This window comes from Piliocolobus tephrosceles, chromosome 6 (assembly GCF_002776525.5).
Source record: "Piliocolobus tephrosceles isolate RC106 chromosome 6, ASM277652v3, whole genome shotgun sequence".
Classification (NCBI taxonomy): Eukaryota; Metazoa; Chordata; class Mammalia; order Primates; family Cercopithecidae; genus Piliocolobus; species Piliocolobus tephrosceles.
Genome location: NC_045439.1, coordinates 48,933,532 through 48,960,262, shown reverse-complemented (window position 1 = coordinate 48,960,262; position 26,731 = coordinate 48,933,532). Strand labels below are relative to the sequence as shown.

The window sequence follows — 26,731 nt, the reverse complement described above, 5'->3', positions numbered from 1 at the left end:
GGTTTAGTCACTTCTGTATTCCTTGTGCCTGAAACAATGTTTAACACATATTAGATGCTGAACAAACATTTTAAATAAACACTCAAGAAAAATATTCATTCAATAGAATAAATGAGTATCAGAGAACAAGATGAAAGAATATAGACATGGTATGACAATTTTTCTTCCTGAGATCATAAACAAAAGGAAACTATATTTAAAAGTCTGGGTGTGTAGGTTGGGCACAGTGGCTCATGCCTGTATTCCCAGCACTTTGGGAGGCTGAGGCAGGAAGATTGCTTGAGACCCGGTGTTCAAGACCAGCCTCAGCAACAGAGCTAGATCCTATCTCTACAATAAATTAAAAAAATTAGCTGGGCATGCCTGTAGTCCCAGCTACTTGGGAGGCTGAGGTGGGAGGATCGCTTCAGCACTTGAGCTTAGGAGTTCAAGTTTGCAGTGAGCTATGATAGTGTCACTGCACTCCAGCCTGGGCAACTGAGCAAGACCCTGTCTCTAAAAAAAAAATTAGATACATAAAAACACCCACATGTGAAGTGGAAGCATAGATGACAGTCTGAGACATCACCACCAACCTGGGCACTGGGGAGATGGCGAAGACTGACCCCAAGACCTTGCAGGACCTCACCTTGGTGGTGTAGACACTCCTGCAGCAGACGCAAGATAAATTTCAGACTATGTCTGACCAGATCATTGGGAGAATTGATGATATGAGTAGTCACATTGATGATCTGGAGAAGAACATCACAGACCCCATGACACAGGCTGGAGTGGAAGAACTGGAAGGTGAAAACAAGATACCTGCCACACACAAGAGTTGAGAGTTGCTAATAATTTATAATGGAATCTGGAATATCATTTTTCTGAGCCAAGAGAAGATTGAATGACTTTTTTCAGCTAACTACTGTGTGTAGACAGGTTTTATATTATGAAGCATACATTCTTATCACATACTATATAGTCAGTTTATAGAGCAGTTTACCCACCACTTTCTTGAACATGGTATCTTCACATCTTGGACCTTGGTCAGTTGTGCTATTAATTATTAAACACTAAAACTTTGGCAGTTCCTGCATTTTTTTAAAAAAAAAAAAGCACCCACATGTTAAAGGTAAAAATGTAATGTTAGGAAATTATTTAGAAAATATTTTAGCCTCTTTTCCTTTGCCCTTTTACTTTATTCTTTATTTTGTGTGTGTGTGTGTGTTCCATAGACATTTATCCACTTCTCCAAAGAGAAATAAAATCAAATTTTTATTTTTTTTAAGATTTAGGATATAATGGCTATATGTGTATGTATACCTCATAGTAACAGAAAAAAAATTTACAGTAGTCCCCCTTATTCATGGGGGATATGTTCCAATACCCTCAATGGATGCCTAAAACTGTGGATAGTACCAAGCTCTAACATGTACTATGTTCTTTTAATCTGACAACTGAGATGGCAACTAAGTTACGAATGGGCAGGTAGTGTCTACAGTGTAGAGACCCTGGACAAAGGGATGATTCATGTCCTGGGCAGGATGGAGCAGGATGACATGAGATTTTATCATGCTACTCAGAACAGCGTACACTGTAAAACTTATGACTTAGCCAGGCGTAGTGGCGCGCATCTGTAGTCTCAGCTACTCGGGAGGCTAGGGTGGCCGGATCACTTGAGCCTGGGAGGCAGAGGTTGCATTGAGCTGAGATCGCACCACTGCACTCCAGCCTGGGTGGAGTGAGACTCCATCTAAAAAATAAATAAATAATTTTTAAAAATTTATGAATTGTTTATTTCTCGAATTTTCCATTTAATATTTTCCAGCCAGGGTTGACCCTGGGTAACTGAGACAGGGAAAGAGAAACCACAGATAAGGAGAGACTACTGTATAATGATACTAGTAAGGTTTAAGTAAGTATAGAATCCGATTATCTGTACATATTTTAAAAGGATAAAAGCTGGTTATTCAGAATTATGTTGTGTGTAAAGGTGTAATGAGAAAATGAAAATCATCAATTCCAAAAATGATCGTTAACTTTTTCATACCTATGGAAAAAAATTTAAAGAATTCAAACGTTGTTGGAATATTCTTCAGAATGTTTAAAATTTTTTTCTAGTTGTTGTATCTATTTTGTCATAGTAGCTGTACCAGTTGTATATCTATTCAGGGGCTGGCAACTGTGGCCTACATGTGAGCTGCCTGTTTTTATAAAGTTTCATTTGCCTCTAACTGTGTTCATTCATGTATATATTGTCCATGGCTTCTTTCATGATACAACAGCAGAACTGAGTCATTACAGCTGAGATCACGTGGCTTGCCAGACAGATATTTACTATCTGGCCATTTAAGAAGTTTGCCACCTCTAGTCTATATATTCCTTCTGTTTTGGGGCCTTTTAACCTTATATATAGAATTAAGATTTTTCTGTGAAGAGCTGTTTTATTTCTAGATGTCTGGATAGTAGATATTCTAACAATATTTTAAAATATCTGCCATTGGTGATTATTTTAGGCACTAAGGTAAAGTCAATAAGAACACAGACTGACTCCTATGCAACAAAACCTATGAAGATAGATTCTAAAATGAAACATTCCGTTCCTATGTTACCTCATGGCGATCAGCAGTATTTGTTCAGCCCAAGTAGAGAAATGCCTACTTTTTCAGGTACACTGGAAGGTCATCTGATTCCTATGGCGATTCTTTTAGGTAAGAATCAACAAAATATGTGGGATGAATTTTATTTTATTTATTTATTTGTTTGTTTATTTGTTTGTTTATTTATTAGAGACGGGGTTTCGCTATGTGGCTCAGGCTGGTCTGGAACTCCTGGACTCAAGCAATCTGCCCACCTCAACCTCTCAAAGTGCTGGGATTACAGGCCTGAGCCACCACGCCCAGCCAGTGAATTTTAAATTCTTATCAGCAGTCGCAGAACTGTTTTACAAAATGGTACTAATATGATAGTCATCTACCTTTTCCTGTAAATGTTATTTGTTTTTTTGGGAGGGCCTCAGAATATGTTTTATGCTGTGTAATAGCAATCTCTGAAATGATGGGTTCCTGCTATAGTTTCACCAACAGGAAAAATTCTTTTGGTGTGTTATAGTATATTATTGTAGATGAAATGAAATTTTAAACAATGTTTTGGCTGGGCACAGTGGCTCATGCCTTTAATCACAGTATTTTGGGAAGCCGAGATGGGAGGACTGCTTGAGACCTGGAGTTTGAGACCAGCCCGGGCAACATAGCAAGTACCTTGTCTCAAAAAAAAAAAAAAAATAGCTAGGCTTGGTGGCTCACGCCTGTACTCCTAGCTATTCTGGAGGCTGAAGCAAGGGAATCCCTTCAGCCCAGGAGTTTGAGGCTGCAGTGAGTGATGATTATGCCACCGTACTCCAGCCTGGACAACACAGCAAGACCCTGTCTCTTAAAAAAAAAGGTTAAATATGTCATGGACATTCATAATAATTCAAGAAGTTTGATTGTCTTGTTAATATCGTTATGTCTTTGGGGAAGTATTAAGGTACTTTTTTGGGTACTTTTGAACTAGGCTATCATAAGTGAAAGCTGTGTGGGTGTGTAATCTAAGCCAATAGTTATTTATTTGCTTACTTGCCTTCTCTCTGAGTCATCATGTTAAAAATTGAACAGATCATTTTTGTCCTCACACCAGCTCTTCAAGTCTAATTAGCTCTTTTTCCCCTTTAGTGTTATTGCTGTTCTTTTGTTTTGATTAACAATAAGTATGAATATTTTTTAACATAAGAGAATTTTTTATTTTTGATATTATGGGTTAATGGCATGTCAACATAATAGCTCTCTGTTTAAACATATCTTCTAGTAATAAAATAGCTAACACTTTTAAAGTCCTTACTGTGTGCCAGGTACAGTTCTGAGCATTTTACATATATTCTTTCATTTAATCCACCCTATAAAGCACATGGTAATATACAAATTGTATACCTAAGGAAACTGAAGCACAAAAGGGTTACATACTTTGTCAAAGGCCACACAGCTAGAGTGGTGCCAGGATTCAAACCCAGGCAGAGACAGTCTTGCTTTATAGTCTGTGTTTTCAACAAGTACACTGTACTACCCCTCTTTACTTTGATATGCAAAACAAATGGGACTTTGGAAATGAAAGTTGTTGACATTTTAAATGTGGATAATATTAATAGCTTTCTATTAGCCTTTATTTTGAGAATTAAATTAGATAGTGAAGTGTTTAGTACGTATAAGTGCCTAATAAAAGTCACTGGGTATGGTGAGTATGTCGACAATGCTGATGATGGAGGGAGAGGTGATTGTCAGATAGGGCTTTTTTTAATATGAGAATATAGCCATTAAGATCCAGCTGGTGTATTAGACTTTTCCCTTTTTTACTGAACTAGTTGACTTATTTTTTCCCCTAAACTTCTTAGGACAAACCCAAAGTAATAGTGATACCATGCCACCTGCCGGAGTGATTGTCAGCAAGCCACACCCTGTAACTGTGACTACTTCTATTCCTCCATCATCTCGAAAAGTAGAAACTGGAGTAAAGAAACCTAACATAGCTGTTGTAGAAATGAAGTCAGAAAAAAAGGATCCTCCTCAGCTTACTGTACAGGTATGCCAGGGTGCATGAGTAGAAAATTTTAAGGAAGAAAAAATTTTTTTACTTAACGTTAGTACAGAAATCCATTATATTGCTTCATGAAAATATTGCTTTTTATCATGGCTCCTTTTATTTTAAAATTTATTTTTATTTTTTAGACAGAGTTTCGCTCTTGTCACCCAGGCTGGAGGGCCATGGTGCAGTCTCGGCTCACTGCAACCTCTGCCTCCTGGGTTCAAGTGATTCTCCTGCCTCAGTCTCCGGAGTAGCTGGGATTACAGGCACCTGCCACCACGCCGGCTAATTTTTTTGTATTTTTTTTCTGTAGAGACGTGGTTTCACAGGTTGGCCAGGCTTGTCTCAAACTCCTGACCTCAGGTGACCCACCTGCCTTGGCCTCCCAAAGTGCTGGGATTACAGACATGAGCCACTGTGCCCAGCCAGCTCTGTTATTTTTTAAACTGTAATATTAATGTGATGTTTCTGTCCTGTTTTGCATGATTTAAGCTGCTCTTCTAGGCCAATGACTTATATACAAGTGGCTTGATGATATTCCAAAGGGAACAATTTAACCATGTATTATAATTAATTTTAAAGAGTTAATATATGTGACTTATATAATTAATACTTCAAACTTTACACTAGCATATGTTAGAAGATTTGAATGAATACAAGACTTAAACAGCCTCATGTGGGAAGAAACCCTTTGACATTTCACATTCAAACATCTACCCTTCAGCCTGGGATCCAGCTGTAGAAGCTGAGGTCTTCACCAAGTCTGGACAAAAATGAACAGGAGTGTTTACATGTGACTTTCTATTGACCAGTCAGGAGGCAACTGGAGGAAAATGTGCATGAACTATGGTAAACTTTTTGGCTGATTTACTCCAACCCCTGTGTTCATCTTACCATCCTTGCTTACTTCCAAATAATTAGAACACTCCAGTCCTTAGACTGCTCCTGGGTTCCTCTTGTGATTGAGCCAGGACAAATGAGTTTTCTTGGGCAACTTAGTATGCCCTCTGGGAAGAGAGAAGACTTGCCTCATTCTTGGATCCTGACCGCTGAGGAGAAGATAATCCTGGAGCTGTCAGATGCCACCACATGAACAGTCAACAGCCTCTTAGTACTGATTTTTGACTGGACACTCCTCTCTGAACAAATGAACCATCCATTTCTTCTGCACAAATTTATACAGAACAGCCTCAACCCACCAGCCTGAGAGATTCCCAGGGACTTAGAAATCGCCCATGTAGCTCCACAAACACTTCATTCTCATAGAGTGACTTCTGCCCTGCAGCTAAAATTGACAGTGTGTTTTCACAGCCAAGTTGTTAGAGCTGAGGCAGCCAGGGGATCTCAGGAAGATTCCTGGCCCTGTGCTTGAGAGGAGCAAACGCACAGTAAAGCCCTGGCCTGGAGCAGAACCTTTCAACTCCCAGTCATTTTTGCAGGGCAGGGAACTCCCAACATGAACCCAAATGTGTTCCTCACTTACAGCAGTCTTTGGGCATCCTTCTGACAGTGTAGGCTCACTAACTCAGCGGTGCAGCAGCTATGGAGGCTTTGGGAGACCTGGGGACACTTTAGCCTGGACAGCAACCTGAGCCAAGTGCAAACCCAGTCAATGTGTATTGAATGAATGAGCATCACTAACACAGTCAGTTCATGGAGGAAATTAAAGGATCTAGATCGGGGGAAAAATCCTAAATTAAAAGGCAAACAACACACAGTAAGAACATATGAAAGGAAGATGCTAGTAAAGCATTAATTTTTAAATATAAAGATCTCCATAAATTAATAAGAAAACACAGATCCAAGTCTAGAAATGTTCAAAGGACATAAGACTCTACAAAAGAGGAAGTACAGTTTATCAGCAAGCAAACTAAATAAATTTTGCCAGTAACCAAGATAATGCAAATTAAAATAACAGTAATATGCATCCATTTAAAAACTATTATTGCTGAAACAATCATATTATCTAATTTTGGTGAGGGTTGGGTAAAACTTAGAATTAATTATGTTTTTGATGATGTAGGTAGAGGTTGTTAGGATTACATTTCACCAGTACTTCCAAGAATCTTAAGTATTTGTGTCCTGTGGCCCAGAAAGTTAATCCAATATCTGGTTATCTAGCATAGTGAATTAATTGAGAGTTTAGAGTTTAGGAAGAAAATTTTGTGCGTGTGTGTGTGTAAGTTTTTTTTGTAGTGATATATATATAATAGTGGAAAAATTGGAAATTTCCTAAATTTTTCTAATTGAAACATAATTAAATAATTAAGATATGTTTGTTGAAATGTTATATAGTCATTTAAAAATATAATTATGAAGTCTATACAAAAGCATGATAAGTGTTTATGGTTCTTCATTGTAATCACAATGAAAAATCAAGAATGAAAACTATTTTAAATTTTAGTTATATATAAGTAGATAGTAAAAGACAAAGGGAATAGTGAAAATGAAGTTATCTTCAGATAGAATTTTGTGTTTTCCTTTTTTTCATATTTTATAAAGTATGCTTTCATAATTTAAAAGTTTTGTTATCCATTGGCTTCATAATAAAAACTTAAAGGGCATGCTTTGTTTTTATGTATATGTATATATACACACATACATGTACTTGTATATACACATACTCATAAAAGTATTTGAGTAAAAATGATAAACAGAAAACTGAGTGTTGTATTCTGTTTTAGGTATTACCCAGTGTAGATATTGACAGCATTTCAAATGGTAGCACTGATGTTGGTTCACCTCTGTCTAGTCCCAAAGAAGCATCTCTTCCTCCTGTGCAAGCTTGGATAAAGGTATATTTCAGAATTTTATCATATTATTTTGAGTAATGTAATGTCTGACTGTAGATTTTAGCTAATGTTACTCCGTTTAAAGCCTTTTATCATAATGATAACTTATTATAATAATTTATATTTTGAGGGAAAGATTCAAAACAATTTTTTTTTTTAGGCAGAGTCTCGCTCTGTTGCCCAGTCTAGAGTGCAGTGGTGAGATCTCGGCTCACTGCAACCTCCACCTCCTGGGTTCAACCAATTCTTCTGCCTCAGAGCTGGTATTACAGGTGCCCGCCACCACACCCAGCTCATTTTTGTATTTTTAGTAGAGACAGGGTTTGACCATGTTGGCCAGGCTGGTCTTGAACTCCTGACTTCAAGTGATCCCTCTGCCTCGGACTCCCAAGTTCTGGGATTACAAGCGTGAGCCACCACACCAGCCCAAAACAAATTTTGAGTTGTTCATGAACTTGTTTGTTTCAGATCCTTACATTTGTAATTGTTTGGAAAGTGATAATCTTTAGTGTAAACTTTTTGGTAATTTAAGTTGTGAAACTCTCATGTGAAGAAAGAATTTCTGTCTCTTTGGTGATGAATCTTTGATTTACATGGGAATTATAGATTTTCTAAGTGTAAATTTTGTAGTGACAGGTGGAGTTTATATTTTGGAATGTTACCTTGTTATCCTACTGTTGACATGATACAAAAATACGCATTTCTTTCTGGTATTTATTTGCTTTTGAATAATGAAGTTATGGCTTTACTACACAGCAAAATAGCACTGTAACTTACCACAGGTAAGTTTATTTATTTAATTTGTTTATTGTAAGCAAATTTGGCCAACGATACAGTTTTAAAAGGAGAGAGAACACCAGCAATCTTTCATGATCACAAGTAATGAAATGGAACTGACCCTAAGTGACATTTGTGCTTAATTGAATTTTTTCATCAGTAATTTTTTTAGGCTTCTGTTTATTGAAACTTCTGTGATAACAAGTAATAAATTTTTAGACTGTTCATCATTCTGCTCTCAGTAAGAGGCTATTGCATGACTACATTTTATATAATGAGGCCTAAAGGTTAGATTTGTAAAATGACTATTTGGGTTTTTTTTCCTGAATTATTTGATTCTGTATCTGTCTTCGTGTGAGTTTGTGTTTGTTTATACTTAGATATCTACACATGTAAACAGTTTTCTTTGTCTCAATTCTAGAAGAGAAGTCTCAATTATATCAACCTGTTGACCAATTAAGTGATATTGCTGATGGAGTCCTTTACAGAAAAACAGCCGATTAATTTTTTAAAGCTATTGAAATGTTGACCTAATGGCTTGGGGACTAGCTTGGATTTCATTTACTAATTAAATCAATTCTGAATAGGGTATTAAAATGATAAAAAAGGACCATGTAATTATAAGCTTATACTATAGGTGGAAATATGATAAATTACTTATAAATTTTAAAAGTGTTAAGCACAACAAACACTTTCTGAAAATGCTTTCTTAGACTCCAGAAATTATGAAGGTAGATGAAGAAGAGGTGAAGTTTCCAGGAACTAACTTTGATGAAATAATCGATGTCATACAGGTAACAAAGCTTAGAAACCATGAGAAATTATTTTTCTACCAGTATTTTTCCAGGTTGTTGACTATCTTTGAACTATCAATATCATGTTACAGTGCTTTGAGATACTTTCTTTTACTTTTGAGTTAAATATACTTTTATTTTAAAAATTATAAAGTTGTTATTCTAGAATGTCTTTTGTCTGTATCACCTATCTGCCTTCATGAAGCTTCATGATTATCTGCTATTTCCTACCTAGATTTTGTCTATCTAGTTTCCTGCTTTCTTCTTTCTTTCCACTTCCTTTGGCTTCTTTTCCTCCAATTTGTCTTTTTTTTCATTCTATTACATTTATCTATTTTGATTTTTGGTTTTGTGGTGAAGTGACCAGTTAATTCATATTGAGAAAAAAAGTTGTGAGGAATCTACAATCCAAAGGAGTATCCTATATGGAAGGAAGAGTTAAAGAAATGATAGAAATAATGAAATAGAGGGAAAAATAGGCAGAAGTAAATTAAAAAGCGTGGGAGAAGAGATCATAGAACATTGAAATTGCTTGACTATTATGTCAGTAGACTTTAAAGAAGACATTTGATCATGTTTCTTTGACTTTTAGAGCTAAGATCAGTTTTGTTAATCATAAAATGAAATCCAATTTTCGAATATGCAGAGGTGTGCAGTATATTAATGTTATTTGCTCACCGATGTATCTTTTCTTATGTGAGTAGCCACATGAGAATTTTGAAGGCAGGGACCTTATTCATTTTTATATTCCTAATGCCTAGCAAAGGTACTTGGTAATTGTTTATGCAATATACAAGTGAAAGAAACAGTTATAGAAGTAGCAGAGGATTTAGCATTCAAAGACAAGTGTTCCTGTAGTAGCTCTGCCATTTATTAGCTGTGGACTTCATTTTTCAATGGAATAATATTACTGAGTTGTAGTAGTTAGAGAGACCCAAAGTGTTTTTGATTGAATTATTTATAGATAAAATGATGTGATATCTGTGATTTGCTTCAAAATGATATGTGAAGGGGAAAGTGGCTAGATGAGACAAGATTGACTGTAAGTTGATAGTTGTTAAAGTTGGGGAGCAGATAAATGCAATTCATGTTATTTATGTAACAGATACAGTACATGGACACTGTTTACTTTTAAACACATATGATATATTTTGTAATAAAAAATTTAACAATTCCAGAAACAATTCTATTGATTATGATGTGGTAATGCAAATAATTTGTAAGATAACTGACCTAATTGCATATTTAAATGTAAATTGTAAGTTATATAAGAGCAAATAGTGATTTTGGTAGTGTATTAGTCCATTTTGCATTGTTGTAAGGGAATTACTGGGTAATTTATAAAGAAAAGAGATTTAAGGCCAGGCGCAGTGTCTCATGCCTGTAATCCCAGCACTTTGGGAGGCCGAGGCAGGTGGATTACCTGAGGTCAGGAGTTCAGGACCAGCCTGGCCAAAATGGTGAAACCCTGTCTCTACCAAAAAATGCAAAAATTAGCCGGGCATAGTGGTGGGCGCCTGTCATCCCAGCATCTTGGGAGGCCAAGACAGGAGAATTGCTTGAACCCAGGAGGTAGAGGTTGCAGTGAGCTGAGATCGTACCATTGGACTCCAGCCTGGGTGGCAAGAATGAAACTATGTCTTAAAAAAAAAAAAGTGAAGAGATTTAATTGACTCATGGCTCTGCAGGCTGTAAAAGAAGCATGGTGCCAGCAACTACTTCTGGTCAGGACCTCAGGAAGCTTTTACTCAGGTAGAAGGCTGTGAGGGTCCAGATGTGTCACAAAGCAAGAGAGGGAGCAAGAGAGAGGGGAGGATGTGCCAGTCTCCTTTAAACAATCAGCTCTCTCTCACAAACTAACTTATTACCATAGGGAGGGCACCAAGCAATTCACGAGAGATCAGCCCCCATGACCCAAGCACCGCCTACCAGGCCCCATCTCCAACACTGGGGATCACCCTTCAACATGAGATTTGGAGGGGACAAATATCCAAACCATATCAGGAAGCATCAGTTTTTTAATGATAATTATTAAGTTCATACATTTCTTGAGAGAAGTAATAGTGTTTTATGCAGGAATAATTATGTTTTTTAGTTTATTTTATGATTGCATAAAATGAATATTGGGTTCTAAAAAGACAAACTGTGTAATTAAGGGTTCCTCAATATGGTATGTATGACTAATGTGTATATTATAATTAATGTGATACCACCTAATTAGAAATGCTGTTGGTTAACTTAGAAGTGTTTCTTAATTCACCTAGTTCCTTGCCTATAGTTGATACTCAGTAAATGTTGAACAAATATGTGTTCATATATACTATGAATATAATAGTTTTGGTTTTGTTACTACCAGGAAGAGGAAAAATGTGATGAAATTCCAGACTCTGAACCAATTCTGGAGTTTAACAGAAGTGTTAAAGCTGATTCTACAAAATATAATGGTCCTCCATTTCCGCCAGTTGCTTCTACTTTTCAGCCCACTGCCAATATTCTGGATAAAGTAATTGAGAGAAAAGAAACATTGGAAAATAGCTTAATTCAATGGTAAGTTTACAATGTTTTTGGTATGAATAGAACCATAGTAGCAAATATAAATGGGAAGTATTAAATTGTGGCTGAAAGTATTCCTTGTCTTCTTTTGTTTATTAAACTTTCTTTGCTTTAGTCACTGGAAAGTGTTTGATATAATGCTGAGGGCTTAACTATTGTTGGAGATATTGTTTTTGTCCTTGAATATTTGTACTCAGTCTGTCTACTCTGGCAAAGTAGACTATTAGGAAACCTTAAAAAATGTACATTTCTTTAATCCAGTGATTCATTTCCAGAAACTTATCCTAAGGAAGTAATTATGGTTTGCTACTAGGCCAGGGATCCCCAACCCCAGGGCCACGAACCAGTACCGGTCTGTGGCCTGTCAGGAACTACGGAACTAAGCTGCACAGCAGGAGGTGAGCAGCAGGTGAGTGAGCATTACCACCTGAGCTCCACCTCCTGTCAGATCAGCCATGGCATTAGATTTCATAGAAGCACAAACCCTATTGTGAACCGTGCATGCGAGGGATCTAGGTTGCATGCTCCCTATGAGAATATAATGCCTGATGATCTGAGCTGAAACAATTTCATCCCAAATCCATGCCCCCACCCTCTACCCCACCACCCCTGCCCTGGTCTGTGGAAAAATTGTCTTCCACAAAACCAATCCCTGATGCCAAAAAGGTTGGGACTGCTATACTAGGCCATATAATACCTAGAACTACAAAGAAGGCACTGTTCAGGTTTGTTACATTCTGATAACAACAAGTTGTAATATGTTACTGTTGTTACATATTACAATAACGATTGTAACTTGTTACATATGAATATGAAATGAACTCTTATTTGTATTTTTACTTGTAAGAAACCTTAAGGAAGTTATGGAATAAGTAAAACGGCTGAATATTAATATAATTATGAAAATTAGGTTTAGAATAAATTTAGTGATATAAAAATATATTAATAACGTACTGGCATATAAACGAAGCAGGATACTAACAATGTAACCCCAGTTTACAAGGTCTTACTCAAAAGTAAGTATACAGCCAGTGCAGTGGCTCACGCCTGTAATCCCAGCACTTGGAGAGGCCAAGGCAAGTGGGTCACCTGAGGTCAGGAGTTCGAGACCAGCCTGACCAACATGGTGAAACCCCGTCAGTACTGAAAAAACAAAATACAAAAATTAGACAGGTGCGATGGCACACTCTGTGGTCTCAGCTACTCGGGAGACTGAGATAGGAGAACTGCTTGAACCTGGGCGGTGGAGGTTGCAGTGAGCTGAGACTGCGCCACTGCACTCCAGACTGGGTGAAAGAGTGAGACTCTGTCTCAAAACAAAGCAAAACAAAACAAAAAAGTGTGCATAAAACAAAAGTTTGAAAAAGCATATATACCAAATTGACTGTGTTTATCCCTGAACCTAGGATTATAGGCAAGCTTTATCAATGTTTTAAACTCTTAGATATTTTCTAAATTTTCTATAATGAACGCCTATTATTTATACAATAATTTTTAAGAAGTCTATTAGTTGCACTAAAGATATGTTCTGGAAGTCTCCTGTTCCCCTTTCCCTTCCTGAAGATGACCTTGGAAATAGATTTTTTCTTTACATTTTAAGAGGAAAACTACCTCTAATATAGCCTGTATGTGTATTGCCCTGAAGAGAGGGCAGCTAGACTTCTTTTCTAGCTCTGATCTTACGTGGTTTTTATGTGTGCGCTCAGAGTGGAAATCAAACAGTTTAGGTACATGATATGCCAGAGAGTCAGGTCCAAGTCTTATTTTGAGTTTAGGAGTTTTTTTAAGCTTTTCATTAGACTAATCTGGAAGATTTTAATTTGATTTCATAAACTATCTCCCACAAGGAGATTCTGTTTACTGTGGTTTATCTTCTTCAGAGGCACTTTTTTTTTTTTTTTTTTTTTTTTTTTTTGAGACAGAGTCTCACTCTATTGCCTAGACTTAGTGCAGTGGTGTGATCATGGCTTACTGCAGCCTCGACCTCCTGACCTCAAGCCATCCTCCCACCTCAGCCTCCTGAGCAGCTGGGACTACAGGCACGTACCACCATGCCCAGCTAATTTTTGTATTTTTTGTAGAGACAGTGTTTTGCCCTGTTTCTCAGGATGGTCTTGAACTCCTGAGCTCAAGCAATCTGCCCAACGTGGCCTCCCAAAGTGCTGAGATTACAGGTGTGCACCATGATGCCCAGCCCATTTTATTTTTTTTCTTTCAGATTTAACTTTCAGAATGACTACTTTCACGCCAACATGTTTGTGACATTGGTAAAGGTTATTTCTAAGGGTGGTATGTCTGACATTTTTTACATTTCAATCAAATTGAGGAATCTTAACTTTTATCTACCCCACCATCCCCTCAGGGTAGAGCAAGAAATAATGTCAAGAATTATCTCTGGGCTCTTTCCAATCCAGCAACAGATTGCACCTAATATCAGTGTTTCAGTCAGTGAGACAAGTGAACCACTGACTTCTGACATTGGTAAGTGAAATGGAATCTTTTTTGTTTTTATTAAAAGACAAAAGCTTTAGTTCATTGTGGATTTATATATTCCAGAGGTCAAGTAAATTCTCCAGTAACAAAAGGTAAGTTCTTTTGACCTTACTTCCTAGTACTTCTTTGGTGATGGTTAGTTCTCTCTCATCCTCTTATTTCATATTGCAGCTTTCAGATTATTAAACCACTCTTCATACCTCCCACCCCAAATGTCTCTGTTATCCCCCTAGTACTTTGTACATATTTTTGTTATAGTAATTATCAGATTGTATTAAAGTTGGTTTCCATATCTGTCTCACCCTTTAGATTATAAATTACTTAGGATTTAAGGATGTTTCTCCTTTTGTGCCTAGTCCTTGCCTGAAACCCAACAAGAGTTTAATTATTTGTTGAATGGTTAAAATGAGCCTTTCTTTATGGAGCCTATGCCATTCTTTTTTTCCTTCCCTCCTTCCCTCTTCTTCTCCCCCTTTCTCTTCCCCATTTTTTTCTTTCCTTCCTCTTCTTTTTCTCCTTCCCCCTTTTCCTTTTCTTCTCCCCCTTCTCTTCCCCATTTTCTTTGCTTCCTCTTCTTTTTCTCTTTCCCCCTTTCCCTCTTCTTCTCCCCATTCTCTTCCCCATTTTTTCCTTCTCCCTCTTCCTCATATTTTTCTTCCTTTCCACGTCCTTCTTGTTTTTTTGAGGTAAGTTTTCTTGCCATAAAAGTCACCACTTCTAAGTGTACAGTTTGACAAGTTTTTTGTTTGTTTGTTTTAATTAGAGCCAGGGTCTCCTTCTGTCATCTAGGCTAGAGCCTGGACTGCAGTGACATGATCATAACCCACTGTAACCTCTAACTCCTGGGCTCAAGCAACTCTCCTGCCTTAGCCTCCCAAGTAATTAGGACCATAGGTATGCACCACCATGCCCAGCTAAAAATAATTTTGGGGCCAGGCACAGTGGCTCACACCTGTAATCCCAGCACTTTGGGAGGCCAAGGAGGACAGATCACCTGAGGTGAGGAGTTCAAGATCAGCCTGGCCAATATGGTGAAACCCTGTCTCTATGACAAATACAAAAATCAGCTGGGTATGGTGGCACACACTATAATTCCAGCTACTCCAGAAGCTGAGACAGGAGAATTGCTTGAACCCAGGAGTTGGAGGTTGCAGTGAGCCAAGATCACGTCACTGCACTCCAGCCTGGGCAATAAAGCAAGACTCTATCTCAATCAATCAATCAATACATTTTGTAGAGATGGGGTCTTGCTATATTGCCCAGGCTAATCTCATACTCCTGGCCTCAAGTGGTCCTCCTGCCTCAGCCTCCCAAAGCACTGGGATTACAAGAGTGAGTCACTGCACCTGCCCCAGTTTGACAAGTTTTGACAAGTTCACACAGCTATATATTAGCCACATAATCATGAGATAGAAAAACATTTCTGTCTTCTCCAAAAGCTTCCTTATGCTATTTTGCAGTCAATTCCTAAACCTCACTCATGCACTGTCCTCAAACAACACTGACCTGCTTTCTATTACTGTATTTTTACCTTTTCTAGAATTTCATACATATATAATCATGCAATATGTAGCCCGTTGTTGGCTGGCTTCTTTTATTAGCACAATATTTTGTCAATCATGCTATTGCATGTAGTAATACTATAATATATAGATATACCATAATTTGTCAATCCATTTACCAGTTGATGGACGTTCATAGTCTTTTCAGTTTTTGGCTATTATGAGCAAAGCTGCTATGAACATTTGTAAGCAAATCTTTGTGTAGAAATCTTTTAATTTTGCTTGGTCATATGATAAGTAAATGTTTAACTTTATAAGAAACTGCTAAACATTTCCAAAAGTGGGTGTACTATTTTGCATTCCACCCAGCAGTGTATGCGACTTTAGTTTCTCCACATCCTCCCCAACACTTGGTGACTTGGTGTTGTCAGTGTTTATAATTCTAGCCATTTCTGAATATATGTGGAGGTATTTCCCTAACTGTACTAATAACTGAGTAGTATCATTACTAATGATGATGTACAACTTTTTAATGTGTTTATTTGCCATCTGTATATTTACTTTGGTGAAATTTTTTTAAATCTTTTGACCATTTTTAAGTTTGAGTTGTATCTTCATATTACTGAATATGAAGTTTTTTATCTATTCTGGATACAAGTCCTTTATTGGATATGTTTTGTAAATATTTTCTTCTACTTTGTGTTTTGCCTTTTTGTTTTCTCAGCATTATATTTTGAAGACAAAAAGATTGATTTTGAAGAAGACTAATTTATCAGGTTTTTTTCTAGTAGTTTGTAGGGATTTTTGCATGCTGTTTTTAAAAAAAACTTTGCTAACCCAAGATCACTAAGATAGTTTCCTATGTTTTCTTCTGGAAGTTGTATGGTTTTAGATTACACATTTAGGTTTTAGTTTATTTTGAGTTAAGTTTTATGGTGTGAAGTAAGGATCAAGTTCTTTTTTGTTTGGGTGTTTTTTTGCTTATGGATATCCAGCTGTTCTAGTATCATTTGTTGAAAAGATTATCCTTACGCCATTGAACTACCTTAACACCTTGGTTGAGCATCAATTGGTTATGTATGTGTGTATCTTGTTTTTGGGCTTTGTATCCTATCCCATTCACCTGCAAGTTATACTAATACCATACTTATTGATTACTGTAATTTAATAGTAAGACTTGAAATTGGATAGTGAAAGTTTTTCTAACTTTTTTTTTTTCTTTTCATTCCTGTTTACCCTTATTTCTACTTTTTTTCTTCTTTCCAGCCTCAGGATAAGCTATTCTTTCTCCCTCATAGACTATGCTTTAACAGCCCGAATCCTAGACTTCAGAGTCTATATTCACCACTTTAATTTCTCATTACTCACTTCCTCTTTAGTCCTTATGGGTTGGCATTCTTTTGCCCTCCCCTTCAGGAAATACCTTTCTCACAGCATTTGCTTGTGAAAAATGCTTCCCTTTTTCAAATCCTTGTTTTAGCGGATGGCTCAAGCATAGGCACTATTGACCATCTCTGATTCTTAAATTCTTCTCCTGGTGTTGGCTTCTTAAACTTCATTCTGTTACTCTTCCTCTTTTTTGTTTTTTTGTTTTTTTTTTAACTTCTTTAAGACCTTCGTTTTCTCATTTTATTTTCTGCTACTTGAATAAATTTATTTCACTAGTTCCCATGCTTTGCCCTCTTTTCTGTTTTTTCCAGTTTCCTCCTGACATTAGTTATCCTGTGTCAGTTGATGAACCCTGAGCCATGTATTTGGGCCGACAACTTGCAGTTCTGCTCATTGGTGAATATTCTGCTTGATGCTCCCCTGGCATCTCATCCTTAGTATGTCTAAAATGCTTCTCATTTTTGATATCACAATTCTCCCAGCACCCATCATCTCTAAAGCCTTGGAGTTATTATTTGTTCTATTTTCTTTGCTTTACTCTTCTTCATTCCCCACTCAGCTATACCCTATATCCCAGCTTCATAGAGTTTATTGTTGCATTTGGTTAATTTGTCCTGTTTAGCATAGCTCACATGCCTCCTTCTGTTGTTACTATCCTGGTTTTCTTTCATCATCTCATCTTTGAAGGAAGGACAAAAATGAACAACAAATTTATGAGAAAATTGTTTTCCTGCTGAAAATCAGACAATTTACAAATTGTGTATTTAGATCCTGTTTTCTTCCCTGTAAAAGATTTGTGTTTGCTTTTGTTTTGCCAGTGTCTGGGTAGGGATTTTGGGCCTTATAAAAAAGATGTTCTGATTTTTGGTCCTGCTTAAAGAATGAATTATGGAAACTAAAAAGGAGATGTATCAACATATATTATTGAATATAAATTTGGGATTGTGATAGTCTCTGCTATGGTAACTCAAGAGCAAATTACTGTTACTTACCCCATCAACAAGTGATCCCACTATACTTCTACCCACTTTTTAGGGAATTCTGGATATTGTTACTATAGTTGTATTACTTAAGGAGTACTCTTTGGTGAGGTCACATCTCCATCAGGTTGTACAGATTAGTATCCACTTATTTTCCACATGGAGCTTTATAAATATCACTACTTTAAGTCAAGTCAAGTCTATTCAGGAAGTTTTACTTAATTTGATGTACATTAATGTAAGTGAAAAGTACAACCCATTCAGAAATTAATATACCTATAGGACATCTGATAACAAGCACCTCAACTGCAGTAGATGTTAATAACTGATGTATCTGAAACTAAAGGAAGGGAGGTTTGTCTTCATATTTAGTGCATTCTTTTGTTTTAGTTGAGATCTGTCACAGAGTTTCCTGTTGTTATACTCTTGGAAATGTGAGTTATATTCAGATGAGGGCATTTAATGTGCCCATTTTTATCACTAAATTCTATAGTAGTAGAGAAGAGGCCACCTGAGTAAATTTTCATCTCCCTTTTTTTTTATTTACAGAGACTATTTATTATGTAAGTTGTCCTCTTAGTCTTTTTCATAGTAAGTAGATATGTTTGTATTTTCATTTTTATTCCTCTTTCCACCCTCCCCCACCCACCTCCATACACATATATTGGCATCTCTAAACTTTTAAGAATGAAAATTTGGTCCAGGCGCAGTGGCTCTCGTCTATAATCCCAGCACTTTGGGAGGCCAAGGCAGGTAGATCACCTGATGTCAGGAGTTCAAGACCAGCCTGGCCAACATGGCGAAACCCCCATCTCTACTAAAAATACAAAAATTAGCCAGGCGTGATGGTACATGCCTGTAGTCCCAGCTGTTCAGGAGGCTGAGGCAGGAGAATTGCTTGAACCTGGGAGGTGGCAGTTGTAGTGAGCCAAGATCATGTCACTGCACTCCAGCCTGGGTGACAGAGTGAGACTCCGTCTCAAGAAAAGTAGTAATAATAATAATAATAATAATAATAATAATAATGAAAGCTTGAATTGCGAGCATGTTTCTTGCCCACTTATTCTGATTCTTTTTTTACTTTTAGTGGAAGGAACAAGCAGTGGCGCCCTCCAGCTTTTTGTTGATGCTGGTGTTCCTGTGAACTCAGACGTGATTAACCATTTTGTGAACGAAGCCCTTGCTGAGACCATTGAGGTCATGCTGGGTGACAGAGAAGCAAAGAAGGAAGGTCCTGTTGCTACAGGTGTTTCTGGGGATGCTTCAGCAAATGAAACATATTTGCCGGTATGGGGAATTTTTGATACCTTTATTGAAGAATAGTAAAATAGATGAATTTTAAGCCGCATACCATAAGATCATGGTTTGTGGTAGAAGTATTATTATCATTTTTAGAGACATGGTCTTTATATATTGCCCTGGCTGGTCTTGAACTTCTGGGCTTAAGTAATGCTCTGCCTCAGCCTCCTGAGTAGTTGGGATTACAGGCACCAGCCACCATGCCCAACTTGTGATAGAATTTTTTTCCTTGTTACTATGATTAAAGTAACATTTCCCCCAGCATTTTATTTTAAAAACTTTTAAATCTATAGAATAGTTGAAAATATGATACAATGAACATCTGTACACCCTTTACCTACACAGTTGTCCATTGGTATACGTGGAGAATTGGCCAATCCTTGCATACTGGAGTCTCATAGTTGGCCCTGTAAAACTGAAGAATATGAAAAGTCAGACCTCTATATATATGCATTTCTTGTCTCATGAATACTGTTTTTGATCCACATTTGGTTGAAAAAACCAAATTTGTATGATTGGCCTCTCGCAGATCAAACCTATGTTTTTATTTAGTTATTTATTCAAGGGTCGTTCATATTTACTGATTGATAATATTTTGGCACACTTATAAAAATCTGTCTTTATATCTGCTATATATTATATATCCTTTAAAAACCATTTGAAAGTTACAGACATCATGACACTTTACCTCAGAAGCATCAGCAGTATCACCACAGAACAAGTTGCTTTCTTACATAACCAAAATACCATTATCAGACCCCCCAAATTTAACATTGACATGTTAATAATATAGAACATAGAGACCATATTTAGATTTCCCTAATTGTTTCAAAAATATCCTTTATGGTTTTTTTTAAATCAAGATATAGCCAAGGATCATTTATTGCTTTGCGTTATTATATAAACTGATATTTTTAATCTTTAAAAGAAAATACATTTCAGGAACTTTTATTGCTTGTTTAATCAACCTTACTTGTGTTAAAAAGAATTTATAATCTATTATAGCAACATGAAATTATACAAAGCCAAAATTTACTCTGTATTACCAGCTGTTTAAAACTGTAGTTACAGCCAGGCGCGGTGGCTCAAGCCTGTAATCCCAGCACTTTGGGAGGCGGAGATGGGCAGATCACGAGGTCAGGAGATCGAGACCATCCTGGCTAACACGGTGAAACCCTGTCTCTGCTAAAAAAATGCAAAAAACTAGCCAGGCGTGGTGGCGGGCGCCTGTAGTCCCAGCTACTCAGGAGGCTGAGGCAGGAGAATGGTGTAAACCCGGGAGGCGGAATTTGCAGTGAGCTGAGATCCGGCCATTGCACTCCAGTCTGGGTGACAGAGCAAGACTCCGTCTCAAAAAAAAAAAAACGAACTGCAGTTACTTCTGATCCTATAGATCACAAGGGCATCATTTTACATACGTGAAACATTTAAACATCATTCGATGTGTAAACATAAAGTTATATACTGTATTTTACTTTTGTAGAGATTATTGTGGTATAATGTGATTAGTGTGCCAAAGATTTGATCTGTAGTTTTGATCTGTGCTTTATTAGCTCATTGGGAATATATGCAGTACAGATGTGGTCAGGGTTATGGTTTTTTCTATGCCAATTACTTTGGTTTGCTTTCTGCCTATGTATTGCATATATTTTCATGAGGGTGATTGGATAAGAAAATGTGGGAAAACCAGAGTAAAGAGCTTGGACTTTGGGGTTGGTAAAACTTGGAGTTTGAATTCCAAGCTCCACGACTTTAGTTTTATCTCTGTAATAAAGATAGAATACTTAGTTTAAATGATGATGGCTTTGCCAAAATCTGCTTAGTGAGTATCTAGTAGGGCAAGCACTACTCCCAGCCTGTGACTTATCGTTCTTTATCTTCAGAATTGTCATGGCTTTTCTTGGCCTTTTAATCTCTTACGTATATTTTAAAGTTAGTTCTTAAGTTCCATAAAAAATATTGTTGAGATTTCAGTGGGGATTAAACCAATTTTGACTGGTTTAATTTAAGAAGGAGTGACATCTTTATGGTACTGTGTTTTCTTAGCCAAAGTTTTATGGAAGATTAAGTGAGATGATATATGGACAGAGCTTAATCTAGTGCCTAGAACTTGGTAAATAAACACTCAGTTACTAATAGTTTATCATTTTTATTATCCATTACCAATACTAAAAGAATACCTTCAGATCCTTAATGATGCTGAGTTATATACATTAAATATAGTGTTATATTTGAAAACAACACTTCTATGCTATGTGTTTATGCAGTCAAGAAGAAAAAAAAGACATAATGTACTTCTTTCATTTTAAAATGAAGGCTAAGAGTACACTAATTATTAAGCAATGCTATAGAAATTCTAATATGCTTCATGGTTTTAAATTGCATCTTAATTTGCAACCCATAATGCAGAATAAATAAAGGGTAATCACCTTACATAAAGACTTTTTAGAATGAAGAAAAAGTCAAATTATATATATATTATATATATATATATTTTGTGTATATATATATATATATATATATATACTTTTTTTTTTTTTTTTTTGAGACAGAGTTTTGCTCATGTCGCCCAGGCTGGAGTGCAGTGGTGCTGTCTCGGCTCACTGTAACCTCTGCCTCCCAAGTTCAAATGATTCTCCTGCCTCAGCCTCCTAAGTAGCTGGGATTACAGGTGCCTGCCACCACACCCAGCTAATTTTTGCATTTTTAGTAGAAACAAGGTTTCACCATGTTAGCCAGGCTGGTCTCGAACTGCTGACCTCATGATCTGCCTGTCTCAGCCTCTAAAAGTGCTGGAATTACAGGCGTGAGCCACCGAGCCTGGCTCAAATAATATATTTTTAAAATGGTCAGAGGACAGGAGCAGACAGTTCATACACATCAAAGAAATACGAATCACCCATCTACATATAAAAAGATGAAGATGATCAACCTCATAAATAATAAGAAAACAATTTATTGAAATTCCATTTTTACTTATCAGATCGGCAAAACTCTAAAAGTTTGATGATTTTGGGGGACATTGTCATTTTCCTACCTTCTGGTGGTAGTATAAAATAGTAAATTCCTGTAGCAGGAAGTCTGGCAATATTTATTCAAATTAAAAACATAATTAGTTCTTTAATAGAGCAGTCCCACTTCTGGGAACTTATTCCATAGATATATCCATATATCATACACATGAAATGACTGAAGTCAAGATTATTTGATAACTCTGAGGAAGGGCTCTAGGTAGAAAGGACAAGAGTAGGAGAGACACTTAATTTTCACTATCCGTTTGTACCTTTTGAAGTTTGAACCATTTGAATGATTACCTATTCTACAAATTAATATTAAATTGTTACATTTTTCCTTCTCCAGTGCTTTCTATCTCCCTGCTGTCTTCATTTCTCCCTAACTCCCACTTTTTCTTTTCCTTTCATTACTTTTTATATACTCAGTTTTTTGTGTGTGCTAAAAGGCTGATTTTTTGGTATCTTGTCAATCAGTTAAAATGCTTCCTTTCTGTTTTATGCCTTTCCTTCATGTTTGTAATTGGGTTTGATCTTCAGCTTTGTCTGTTTAATCTTTCTGTCTTCTTTATTTTTAAAATTTCAGCTTTTATTTTAGGTATAGGGGGTACATGTGTAGGATTGTTATATGGATATATTGGACCCAGATAGTGAGCGTAGTACCCAAAAGTAGTTTTTCAACCCATTCCCCCCTTCTTCCCTCCTGCCCCCTGCCATCATAGTCCACAGTGTCTATTTTTCTCATGTTTATGTCTATGTGTGCTGAATGTTTAGCTCTCACTTATAAGTGAAAATGTGGTATTTGTTTTTTTCTTCCTCAGTTTGTTCAGGATTATGGCCTCCAGCTCCATCCATGTTGCTGCAAATAACATGATTTAGTTCTTTTTTATGGCTGTGTAGTATTCCATGATGAATATGTACCACATTTTCTTTTATTCAGTCCACCGTTGATGGGCTCCTAGATTGACTCCACATCTTTGCTGTTGTGAATAGTGTGGCAACGAACATATGAGTGCATATGTCTTTTTGGTATAATGATCCTTGGGGTATATACCCAGTAATGGTCTCAAAAGAAGACATACAAGCCGTCAACAAACATATGAAAAAATGCTCATCATCACTAATCATCAGGAAAATGCAAATTAAAACCACAGTGAGATACCATTTCAGTCAGAATGGCTATTATTAAAAAATCAAAAAAAAAAAACAGATCACCATAAATATATACACTTGCTATGTACCCACAAAAATTAAAAATTAAAAATTTTAAAAACAAACAAATAGCAACAAAATACAAACCAACAGATGCTAGTGAGGCTGCAGAGAAAAGGGAATGCTTACACACTGTTGGTAGGAATGTAAATTACCTCTTCTCTGTTTTAAAAGCGGGTGCCTTAGAATTCTGTGGAGACCACTTCAGAGGCAGAGTTATTTCCATTGCCTGCGACTTTCTTCAGGCCAGTTGTAGACTAACAGATAGAGGTTCAAGAGGTAGGGTCCTTAACCCCACCATCAATTTAAATTATATGTAGCCTATGAATGAGTTCATGTTATTATTTCAAATTACTTTTATTTGGGTGATTATAAACACAGTTTATCTTCTTGTATTAATTTATTTTAGGCAAGAGTGTGTACCCCACTGGCTACTCCACAGCCTACGCCTCCTTGCTCACCTTCATCACCTACTAAGGAGTGTGTTTTGGTAAAGACTCCAGATTCTTCTCCCTGTGATTCAGATCATGATATGGCTTTTCCTGTGAAAGAAATATGTGCTGAAAAAGGTAGAAACTTTATTTCTATAACTCAGTGTTAATATTAGCAACTATTAAATACAATTTCATGATTGTCTTATAAGATGCTTTATGAGATTATTGTATATGTACTTGTTATTTACTAGGTTTTAGTAAATCATTTTTTCTCGCAAGGAAATTTAGGAATTGATTGCAACTTCTTTAAGTCTGTAATTGAGGCCAGGCATGGTGGCTCATACCTGTAATCCCAGCAGTTTGGGAGGCTGAGGCAGGTGGATCACGAGGTCAGGAGTTTGAGACCAGCCTGACCAACATGGTGAAACCCCTGTCTACTAAAAATACAAAAATTAGCCAGACTTGGTGGCATGTGCCTGTAATCCCAGCTACTCAGGAGGCTGAGGTAGGAGAATTGCTTGATCCCGGGAGGCAGAGGTTGCAGTGAGCCGATATCGCACCATTGCACTCCACCCTGGGTGATAAGAGTCAGACTCTGTCTCAAAAAAAAAAAAAAAAAAGTATATAATTGAATAGATGCTTAGACTACTTTAAGTATTAAAAATGATATCTTCTCAAGGTATTTTTTAATGCTTTATTAAATTTAGGAATTTTCACATTAATGACTACCACCATTGTCATTATTATTATTAATTATAATTGCCATTATTTGTGTGCTAAAATGGTAAAGGATATCTGAAGCAATGTATCATGCCATCCTATGGAGTTCTTTACTGACTACTATCTTTTTCTATCTTTTTTTTTAAAAAAAATCTTTAGGAGATGATATGCCTGCCATCATGCTTGTTAAAACTCCAACAGTTACCCCTACTACTACACCTCCTCCAGCGGTGGCAGTTTTTACCCCAACTTTGTCAGATATTTCCATTGATAAATTGAAGGTATCAAGCCCAGAGCTTCCCAAGCCATGGGGTGATGGAGACCTGCCACTGGAAGAAGAGAACCCTAACTCACCTCAAGAAGAACTTCATCCAAGAGCTATGTAAATGAGAACATACTCACTAGTAATTGTACATTTCAACTTAGTTTGACTTATATAATCCATTGAAAACATAGAAATATTATACAAAGCTTTATAAACCACAGACTACCTTATACTTTGAAAGAAAGAACTTTCATAAATTTTGAGTTTTGAAAAATTATCAAATTATACCTTCACCTTTTTTCTTAAAAGGTTTGAAACAGATAGAAGTAAAGGTATCTATTACATTGTTAATAAAATAGAAAACAATTTCTCACTATTGTGGGTCATTATTTACTATCATCAGTTAACTTTTATATTTTTATATATCTCTATGTAGATTTATTTGATGTCTGGAAGAGCTTTCAACATGGCTTATGATTAAAGCATGAAAACGATTTTTAAAAATCCTGTTAATTATAGTAGTGCAGATTTAAGAAAATATTTTGCTAAAGGAGACATAGTCTTCAAGTCTTTTTTTTGTATCATAATGAATACAGGCCTTCGGTGACCTAACAAGCTCAAAATATGTGTTTATTTTCTTAGTGTAATGTCTGTGGCTAAGGATGAAGAACCAGAGAGTATGGATTTCCCTGCTCAGCCTCCACCTCCAGAGCCAGTTCCCTTTATGCCATTTCCTGCTGGCACCAAGGCCCCTTCCCCCTCACAGATGCCAGGTTCTGATTCATCAACACCGGAGAGCACATTGAGTGTTACTGTCACTGAAACTGAAACTTTAGATAAACCCGTCTCTGAAGGAGAGATTTTATTTAGCTGTGGTCAAAAATTGGCCCCCAAGAGTAAGTTAATTTGTATTAATTGATTTCACTTGTTAGATTATGGTAATCCCCTAAGTAATACTTTCCTGTTTAAAGTGTTTTTACTTAACTTTCAAGATTTAACATGGTACAGAAGAAAGAATGGGGGGCTCAATGCAATTTAGTTAACTTTTCTGGGTCTTAATTTCAGAAAGTAAAATCTTCCTCATAATCCCACCCTCCAGAAATAATATCACTATTAATGGTTTTGGGTAGACCTTTCCAGTCTTTTTTGTCTATGGATGTATGTTTACTTTTAAAAATAGGATCTTATTATGCATATTGTTTTGAAACCTGAATTTTTTTTTTTTTTTTTTTTTTTTTTTGAGACAGGTTCTCACTCTGTCATCCAAGCTAGCATGTAGTGGCGTGATCATGGTTCACTGCAGCCTCAACTTCCCAGGCTCAAGCAATACTCCCAACTCAGCCTTCTAAGTAACTGGGACTACAGGCATGTGCCACCATGCCTGGCTAACTTTTATATTTTTTTGTAGAGATGAGGTTTCGCCATTTTGCCCAGATTGGTCTCAGACATCTGAGCTCAAGTGATCTGCCCGCCTTGGCCTCCCAAAGGGCTGGAATTATAGGCCTGAACCACCACACACAGCCTGAAACCTGAATTTTTGTTACCTAACAATATATTGTGGATATCTTTTAATATGACTCCATAGTTTTCTTATTTTTCTTTTATGGCTGTGTAGTCTATTTACTCCCTTAATAGAGGGCATTTAGATTGTTTTCAATGCTTTCAGTCTATACACAACTGGCTAATTACCATCCTTTCATGTATATATATTTTTGGTGCACTTATCCAGTCTCTTCCTTAGAATACATGCCTTAAAGTGAAATTGCTGAGTCTGCTTTAAAGCTGTATCACCAACATGCTCTCTAGAAAGGATTTTTTTTTCTTTGCTTTACGTTCTAGAAAGGATTTTTAGCTCTTAATCTGTTTTAATTATATCAACAGTATATGAGAGTACCCGTTTCTCAATTTCATAAC

At 36.6% G+C, this 26,731-nt stretch overlaps 1 protein-coding gene and 1 pseudogene across 1 annotated transcript in view; both read left to right on the top strand.

Annotated features, from left to right (window-relative positions):
* Nucleotides 1-26,731, top strand: part of KIAA0586 (KIAA0586 ortholog) — a 125,973-nt gene that overhangs the window by 41,657 nt on the left and 57,585 nt on the right. The window contains exons 16-25 of the mRNA XM_023231469.1: nucleotides 2,496-2,690; nucleotides 4,406-4,593; nucleotides 7,281-7,391; nucleotides 8,879-8,959; nucleotides 11,316-11,506; nucleotides 13,875-13,993; nucleotides 18,964-19,163; nucleotides 23,808-23,967; nucleotides 24,712-24,934; nucleotides 25,460-25,713. Coding sequence (XP_023087237.1) covers nucleotides 2,496-2,690; nucleotides 4,406-4,593; nucleotides 7,281-7,391; nucleotides 8,879-8,959; nucleotides 11,316-11,506; nucleotides 13,875-13,993; nucleotides 18,964-19,163; nucleotides 23,808-23,967; nucleotides 24,712-24,934; nucleotides 25,460-25,713 — 1,722 coding nt within the window. The remainder of the gene's footprint in view (nucleotides 1-2,495; nucleotides 2,691-4,405; nucleotides 4,594-7,280; nucleotides 7,392-8,878; nucleotides 8,960-11,315; nucleotides 11,507-13,874; nucleotides 13,994-18,963; nucleotides 19,164-23,807; nucleotides 23,968-24,711; nucleotides 24,935-25,459; nucleotides 25,714-26,731) is intronic.
* On the top strand, nucleotides 591-821 carry LOC111555430 (annotated as a pseudogene).